The 9077-nt window shown below is 45.7% G+C and overlaps 1 protein-coding gene across 8 annotated transcripts in view; it reads left to right on the forward strand.

Annotated features, from left to right (window-relative positions):
• Positions 1–998: 998 nt before the first annotated feature.
• The window catches only part of ZNF821 (zinc finger protein 821), a 17800-nt gene continuing 9721 nt past the window's right edge, over positions 999–9077 (forward strand). The window contains exons 1-5 of one of the 8 annotated variants that reach the window (XM_059381684.1): positions 999–1316; positions 1756–1880; positions 1968–2030; positions 3424–3511; positions 4794–4910. In XM_059381684.1, coding sequence (XP_059237667.1) covers positions 4871–4910 — 40 coding nt within the window. In that variant the 5' untranslated portion in view covers positions 999–1316; positions 1756–1880; positions 1968–2030; positions 3424–3511; positions 4794–4870. Of the gene's footprint in view, positions 1317–1755; positions 1917–1967; positions 2031–3423; positions 3512–4793; positions 4911–9077 lie in introns of all 8 variants that reach the window. The other 7 variants (XM_059381691.1, XM_059381686.1, XM_059381687.1 and 4 more) reach the window with 7 other exon arrangements.

A 9077-nucleotide genomic window follows, 5' to 3' on the forward strand; every position in this document is an offset into this window, starting at 1 on the left:
ATGCTTTCATATCTTCATTTTACTTAATCCTCTGTTTACAACAGCCCTTTGAGAGCAGAGGTTACGAATTATTACATTATTATCCAATTTACATTTTGGGAAGCAGAGGTTCAGCATAGGGACTTGCTCAAAGTCACAGGCTGGTCAGTGGCAGGGCTGGGACTCAATTGAGGCTAGATCTTCTATTACCAGATCCCATCTTTTCACTGCATCCCCTACTTCAGGTAAGCTGTGTTAGAGGCAGTCTTAGGCATTCCACAAGAAGACAGAATAAAAGGAGGAAAAGAAAAAGCAGTGAGGAAATAGGGATGATGACAAGGGAAGGAGGAAATGAGTCTAACCACTTTCAATTGCCCCAAATGTCCCTTAAGTGACAACCGTGCCAAAGTTACTCCGCTCTGTATCTTACGCCCCTAGGTCTACAGCTACTGTTATTTCACTAGTTAACGATCATGCTGGAGACTTAAACGCCTAAAAGAAATGTAAAGATTTTTCTCTTCTGAGATTCTGACAGCAGAACTTGGCCCCTCCCACAAAGGTCCGTGGCCCCTAGGTCTCGGTCACATTAAATGCCTTGGGGGTCGAAAAAACCGCGAATTGTAGGGGGAACCAAGGGAAGAGGGTTTGGGTTGGGGGAGAGACTAAGGTTGAGCTAAGGCGAGGGGGAGCCTGCGGTGGAGCTGTGGTTGGGGGATGTGGGTTTTGTGGCTAAACTCAACGGTGGGGTTAAAAAAAAAAAAAAACAGTATCGGAGGTGACTTTCAGGTCCAGGAAAGCATAGGGGAGCCGAGGGGCTAACCTGGATGAAGAAAGACCGAAGAGGAGGCGAAGCTGCGTGGTCCCCGGGGCGCGAGGATGGAGGCGAGGCCCCCCCTCACACGTCTGTGATTGGATGCTCCCTTAAGTCCCGCCTCCCCAGACCCCCCTCTCCCCTCAAGCCCCGCCCACGCCACCGGGCGCGCGCCTGAGGAGCGGGGAGGGGGACCAGCCCTGAGAAGGGGGGAGGGGGAGAGGAGAGGCTCGTGCACGCGCCTCACTGGCTGCGGGTGCGCGACCAGCGCGCTCCCGCCGCCCGCGTCGCCATCTTTTCCCCCTCCGTCTGTCTGTCTGCCGTTGGCTTTGTCCGTCTGCAGCGCCGCCCCTCGGCTCCCCGCCACCGGCTTGGCTCGAAGCCGCCCTCCGCCTGCCGGGGCTCAGTCCCGGAGAGCCCCGGCCCGGCCAGTCCGAGCTGCGGTCCGGGGCCCATTGTCCGGCGGTCCGTCTGTCCGGAGGCGGGGCCCACGGACGCGGAGCGCCGCAGAGCGCCGAGGCGCCGGGTAAAAAGAACCCCGTCTCCTTCCCCTCCTGGGTTAGGCTGAGGATGCAGGGGCTCCTCGCCCTCCCTCTTGTTGCCGGCTGTCGGTCCTTTTGTCTGTGTCTGGGGAGGGGGCTCCGGCTTGCTCTGGCCGGGGGGGCGGGGGCAGCCCAGGCGCGGACGCTCGCCCAGCGCCGGGTTTCGGAGACGAGGCCGGACCCGGCTGGCTCCCCACCGGCCGTTCCTCTTTCAGTCCCTCTGGCGGTCTCGGGCGCGGGAGGGGCGTCCGCGCCGCCGCCCTCCGGCGGTGGGCCCAGGTCGGGCAGGGCCGGGCACAGCCGGGGCGGCCCCGGCGTCTGACAGGCTGGGGTGGAGCCGGGGGAGGGGGAGGATGGGCGTGGGAGTGCAGACCCGGGTGTCAGTCCCGCGTCGCGGTCTCGCAGAACGGCTTCTAAATTTAGATTTCTGAGAAGACTGTGTCGTCTGAGGGTTTGTCTGAGCCGCCTCGGAAGACCTCTGGCTTTTGTCGATAATTCCTGGGAATCTACCTGTGCTCATGCTGGAAGAAGCCAAAAGGACCATCTCGGTACACATGCTCCAGACCAAAGAAAGTGGGAACAGGGTCAGTGAGGCAGCTACGTGACCGGCTTTCTTGTCCTTTCCCTTTTGGCAGATAAAAATCACTGGGATTCAGGCGAGTTTACTTTGCTCCGTGGGAACTGCACCAGAGCTGGAGGTGGGAGTGCACCCTCTTTTTTAAAAGATTGGATTTCACCTTTTTTTTTTTTTTTTCATGCTCAAGCCGGTGGTGTGTTCTGGAAGCTGCAACCTAACACCTGTGGGAGAGCAGGGATAATGTTAAGGGGAGATGTTGGCCCCCCTCCAAAGGACTCATAACCTCGGTCGAAAGACAAAGCTTCCTTCCTTTTTATATAGAACCCCTTGTAAACCTGAATCTCACTGTTTACCTTTCTTCCTGTCCCGTTTTTTCTTCCAGATGGTGATGTTCAGGCGGCTCTCCATTTACATTTTTTTTTTAAAGATTTTATTTATTTATTGGACAGAGAGAGGGATCACAAGTAGACAGAGAGGCAGGCAGAGAGAGGAGGAAGCAGGCTCCCCGCTGAGCAGAGAGCCCGATGTGGGGCTCGATCCCAGCACCCTGGGATCATGACCTGAGCCGAAGGCAGAGGCTCAACCCACTGAGCCACCCAGGCGCCCCTCTCCATTTACATTTTTGTGTTGGTTTTAGATTCGGGTTTGGGAGCTGAGGCAGTGTTAAAAGTAAAACTGAATGCGTGATCTTTAAGGCAATGTGTCTATGAATTTTAGCTTTTACTGCCTATAAAACTGTTGTCTAACTTCTGAGATCTTGCTGTAGTGTCAAGAATGCACTTACATTGCTGTTTATGTGTGTGTGTACTTTCTGTTTTTTTATTTTCTAGAGTCCACGACTCCACGGACTTTCTTTTTTTGAGGGAGGAAGGGGTGTTTTCCTGTTTTTCCCCTTAATCCCTCAGGTGTGAAGTCCCATTGGGTACCATCTGGTCAGTTCCCCATTCGGCCACTAGGAGGATTGTGAAGTGGAGTGGACACTGCCTATTTAAATATGCAGATACTCATCTGTGTTTCTGACTTGTAGCTTTAGTATTGAACTGTTGCCTCACCAAGATGATCTGAATTGAGCCTGTCTCAAGTTATTTGGTCTTCATTTGGAAGGATCGTCATTACTTTTATCTCACAGTTTCAATTTCTAATCTTGATGAAGAGAGAAAATTTAAAGATTAGTTAATATTTCATTTTTTCCCTTACATAATAGGCGTAGCTCTGCAAATTTTAGGAAAAAATGATAGACAACCTGCATTTTATTCAACTTTCTACTTTGTGATTCCACAGAGCTATAGGAAAAGACCCAAAGTGAATATGCCTTCATTGCTTCCATTAATAAAGTAACTACTTGATTAGAAAGAAATGACCTAGGAAAACAAAACTTAGAACACAAATACATACTGCCCTTTAACCAGTTAACATTGATTTATACTGTATGCATTTGGAGTTGGGGTTGTTGGTTGTTTTTTGTTGTTGTTGTTTAATTTAAGGTCTGAAAAAGAACTATGTTTGATATGCAGATATGATAGAAGACTGCCCGAAAGCTGCTTCCTTTGCCACTTCCTGTGGAGGCCTGTCTTTGCCATTTGCGGTTTCTTTCTTCTTTTGGTAAGGGGAGGCAGGATCTGATTACAGGTCTGAGATCCTTTCTAGCTACACTGAGGAGTTAGTTGCCATAACTGGAGATGAGTCTTCAGTAACTGCAGTGCAAAGTATAGTTAGCGGTGCCTCTCATAAGGCCTTGTAAGGCATTGAACTACTTGTTTATTCAATGTTAAGTACAGTTTGAAAATGCAGGGACTGAAAGAAAACTTAGAGGGTGATCAGATCCATATTCTTATCTTTGGTAGGAAAGACAGTCTCTCTTTTTAATCTGTTTATTCACTGTGCTTTCATAGAAAATTTCACAGTTTTCACTACTAATCCATTTCAGACTCTCTAACAACACTTACTGCTGGGAAAGTCTTTCTTATAAACTAACCAGGAACCTCCAGGCTTAGGTATCTGTTCCCTCCAATTTCAGGGAAGCAGATGCAGGTCTCTGCGGCACTTCTCATTTGGGGAGCTTTTCTCTTTGTTCTTCCCACTGATGTCTTGCTACATAGAGGCTGAATTGAAAGGAGGCACTAAAGTTATTAAATTTGACCGTCACTCCAAAGCATGTGAGCGGGGCCAGATTGATGTTCTACACTGAGGTGTTGAATTAGCAACAATGTGGATGGCATCTGGCTGTTCTGGTGAGAGTTCATCTTCAACATTGGAAGCTTAATTGGTTCTAGTGCCCTGTCATCCACAGTGCTCAGCACTGTGCATACCCCACTAGATAAAGGCTCTATTTTCCATGTTGATCTCATTAATAGAAGCCTAAAATTTTGAGACATTTCCTGTATCACAGGGATGGGATGCTTTGTCACCTCCAGACAAGATAACTTTGGGAAAAAAAACATCTGGAGGCTCCCATTTGTGCAGATTGCAGGGCCTGACTTCCAGTGGGCGTGTAATACGTGAGCTGCCACCCCCTTTTGCTTCCTTTTGCATTCACAGGGGTTATCCCTTTGAGCCTGCAGTGCTTCTGAAGCTGTTTGCCTGAGTTTTTTGTTTCCTTTTCTATCCTCTGACCTTGATCATGATCACTTAATAGTATTCTGGATTCCACAGATAGATTTAGAGTGAAATTCTCTAAATCCTTTGAAGGAGTCTCCTCTCAAACTTCTTGGGATCTTGATGTTGTGCTAGGGACCTATTCATTTCTTTCTTTTTAAAATTCTATTATTTATAACTGGTGAGTTTTATATGCTTAATAACTATTTTTTAAAGTCTTCTTTTATCTTTAATTTTGTCTAATTTCTGGCAGAAATGACATGTGCTAACAATATCCTTTTTATTATAGGTCAGCATCCTGCAAGGAGGTAGTAACATATCCAGTTGTGAAACTGGGAAAGGCCAGAGCTCTCAGATCAGGGAAACATGTCCCGTCGGAAACAGACAAATCCGAATAAAGTTCACTGTGAGTACTGGGTTTTGTCTTCTGGAACCTGGGTACATTACGGGTTGAAATGAGAGAGTCATCTGAATTTAGGTGAAAGGCTCACACTAGTTTGTGAAGGAAAATAGGGTTAAAGAGTTTGAACAAGATTTTAAAATGTGGTTGCTGGAGGTGTTAGAAACCTGTTTTAGTAGGTATACTTGATCATATTAATAAACATTTATAGGATATCTGTACAAAGCCTTGTGCTAGATGCCAGGGCTATAAAACAATGTAAGGATATATAAGGCTATAATGTAGCTACAGATACATAAAATAATATCTAAAAACACAAGGTAGTATATGCTGAGTGCCATATAGGGGTGCTGTAGACTGTGTGTACGACAGAAGTTAAGAAGAGGGAGAGAGTTCCATGGACTGAGGAAGGAGGGAATGCTTCATGGAAGATGCCCTAAACTATGAACTTGAACTGGGCCTTAGAAGGTAGGAAGTGGATTTAAAAAAAAAAAAGAAGAAGAAGAAGGAAGAGATAAAATCAGTAGGGGAAATCATGTGAGCAAAGATATAAGGGGGAATGCACAGGGGCGCCTGGGTAGCTCAGTGGGCTAAGCGTCTGACTCTTGATTTTGGCTTGGGTTGTGATCTTCGGTCGTGAGATTGAGCCCGACATTGGGCTCCATGCTCAGCTTGGAGTCTGCTTGGAATTCTCTCTCTTCCCCTCTATCCCTCCCTCCACTTGCACTGTGTTCCCTGTGTCTCTCTTTCTCTAAAATAAATAAATAAAATCTTAAAAAAAAAAAAAAAAGGAGGGATGCATATGTTCAGGCGATAAGGAGACTTTGTATGAAGCAGAAGTTTTATTTATCTGGATGTCACAGGACACAAGATGAGGTTGGAGATGTTAAGTTCTAGATTGTAGAGGCCTGAAGACCAGTCCAAGTTCATACTATATACCGTGGACTATAGGGAGGTACTGAAGGTTTTCAAGCAGAGCATGTGGATTGACATTTAGAATGTAGTGTTTTAGGGACTATGAAGCAGAAGATGGAATGGATCACATGAGAGAAAGACTAGTAACAGGAAAACCAGGTATGCATTATTGCCTTGCATTGTTTCTCACCAGTTTTAAAGATTTATTTATTTATTTATTTGACAGACAGAGATCACAAAGTAGGCAGAGAGGCAGGCAGAGAGAGAGAGGAGGAAGCAGGCTCCCCACCGAGCAGAGAGCCCGATGCGGGACTCGATCCCAGGACCCCGAGATCATGACCCGAGCCGAAGGCAGCGGCCCAACCCACTGAGCCACCCAGGCGCCCCTCTCACCAGTTTTATATGTATGTTTTATTTCATCAATTAGATTACAGAATTCTAGAGAGAGACTATGTCCTTTTTATATTTCCTGCTATTCCTCTCTACTTCTAGCACTGCTTATAATAGAGGATATTTAAAAGTGTCTCTTTAACAATATAACTGTGCAGATTTGATGGAATTAACCAGTTTCCTATGATCTGGGCAGATGAGCATCCTGACCCAAATGTTTAAAAAAGAGCCAAATAGCACCCTATTGTTATGGAGGACTGACTAAATAAGGTACAGCAACATCTGAAGAGAATTCAGTGGCATGATTACCACAGGTAAAAACCTGTTCTTGAGGAAAGAACTCTACATATGAGAGAATACATTAGTCAAGGAGTTTAAGATAAGAGGATTAAAATTTATTACAAACACACCGGATGTCAGGTACTATGTACCGTATTGGGTAACTTCAAGAGAGAGAGGAAACAGTGCGAACAGAGGAAGTAGGAGGACTTCAACATTGTATGGGTTAATGAGATTAGGGTGGCAGACCTCCATATACAATAATTCTTCAATTTAAGTCTTGGGAAGGTTTTTTAAGAGAACAACTCTAATATTTCTAGGAGTATATTCTGGAATAGATGGCAGTGGAAGTCTGCTTAATACAAAGATGAATGAGTGGTTTAGGCAGGGTTTAGAAATTGCTGCTAAAACAGTGGAAATGTGGTAAGCCTGAATGTGAGGACTGTTAAGAGCAGTATCTCTAGCCCAGGTAATCCAACCCAGAGGTTTAGGAAGATAGTCTTCTCTCTGGTTGAAAATGAGTATTAATAAAAGACACAGATGTGACCCCAAGAAGGCAGGGCAGGAAAGGTACTTTTAGTAGAGATGAGGTGTTCACAAATAAGGCTGTCACAGGAGTTGGGCATTTACCTGTAAAAGCACCTGTCCAAAAAGACTTGGTTAGATTTAAGGGAGTAGCTGGCGGAGATGATGGCATGATTGTGATAAGGCCAGGGGAAGCCAGTGAAGGCCCATATGGTCCGTGCCTGTGTCCACAGAGCTTACATCTGACCGCTGACTCTGTTCCCACCGTAGCTGAATGCAGGATGAGCTGGCATTAGGTCAGAAAACAGAGGGACACACAGACCATGGAGAAGAGAGTATCATACATACACAATGGCAGAAATACCATTTCCAGAATGTGTGAACAGCGTATTGTGGCAGAGTGGGTAGAACTGTGCGGGCTCTGTGCTGGGGACTATTAGAGGGCTGTGAACAGAAATGTTCACCTGCAAAAGCAGACCCCCAGGGAAGGGCTGTGATGCATTTGGGTAGGGAACCGTGGAGGCTTCTCAGGTAATGGACTAAGCCTGACTAAAGAAGAAAAGACCCTGAGGTTTGCTGGTGTCTCCGGACTTTCTACCTAATGACTATGCGGGGACTGAAGCCAATCCTACCTTTTTCAAAAGGGCATCTTCTCATTGCCCAGGACAATAACGGCAAGTAGGAATAGGTAATTTCAGTCTTCTAGCCACTGGAGTCTCCTATTTCCTTGCAGTGAAATTGAACCATTCGAATGTATTGAATTTAATGCTGCTCGTCTATTTAAAGTAAATGGAATGGACTCAAGGTCTGGAAGGCGAGAATGTCTGCACAAGCTTTGCTGAAATGTTAAAGCCAGTCGGCACTTGAGTAGAGTAATGGCTGAGCTCCATTACATCTGCCTTCTGGGAAGGAGATTGTGTGGCATGGAGCTCAAAGCCCGCCTCAAAGAATGTATTAAGAATCCCACTGCTGTAGCGTGACAGCATTTGTCAGATCCACCTTAGAAGCCAATGGGCAGGCTGCGCGGGCAGTTACTCGGCTTTCCTCAGGACTGTCTCTGTATCTAAATTACTGTCATGATTTCTCCTTTCCCCAGAAACATCCAGGCGTACTCGTGTATAGTTTGTTCAGTTCATTAACAGATTTGACACAGAGCTTTCTGAATAAAAGCCCAGAATTGTTAGTCTCAGAGAAACTGTGGATGGACTATTAGACCTTCCTCATCTCACCTCCTTCTGAGTACAAGTTTCTGTCAGCTGTTTCTAGAGAGGTTGAAAATAGAGTCCCCTGTACACTCTCATTTGGTGTGTTTATGCCAAGCAAACCACTAAGAAAAGGAAAACTTTTTTCCTTAAGAAAAACTTTTTAAGACACTTTTGTTTTCAGATTGCAAAGTACAAACAAAACTAAAAACTTTGAACTTCAGTAAAATCTTCTCGGCTTTTACAGACAAGTAGGGAAAAAAGCCTTTAAAGTCCCTTCTCTTCCAAAAAGCACAACTTGTTTTGTCCTTGTTCGTTCTGTCAGCATCCTTGTGAGGTAAATGGCTGTGTTCCCAGCATGTGGTAGTACCTTGGGTTTTAGAGACTGTCAGCTGGAATGGAATCCTAAGCTCCTCATTCCCAAGATTAGCTCATTTTTTCTGAATTTGACATCTGCTCTCTTAGAATTTTTTTTTTAGCTGCTTTGCTTCACTTTATTTTAGTCAGCCAGAAATTGGCATTTATTTAATTGCACCAAGGACTCAATACAGAGAATTGTAAATCTTTGCCTTTCTAGTAACTTTCATCCCAGGCTTCTCGTCTGTTCTACAAACTTGCTAGAATGGCCTTGTTCTTGTCTGGTCTGAAAAACCTTAGCCAAATCAAACGGTATTTTGATTTCATACCACCCCCCTCCTCCAAAAAAGAGAGAGCTCGCACCTTCATTTTTTTTTTTTTTTTAAGATTTTATTTATTTGACAGAGAGAGATCACAAGTAGGCAGAGAGGCAGGCAGAGAGAGAGGGGGAAGCAGGCTCCCTGCTGAGCAGAGAGCTCGATGCAGGGCTCGATCCCAGGACCCT

The sequence above is a fragment of the Mustela nigripes genome, chromosome 17 (genome assembly GCF_022355385.1).
Source record: "Mustela nigripes isolate SB6536 chromosome 17, MUSNIG.SB6536, whole genome shotgun sequence".
Classification (NCBI taxonomy): domain Eukaryota; kingdom Metazoa; phylum Chordata; class Mammalia; order Carnivora; family Mustelidae; genus Mustela; species Mustela nigripes.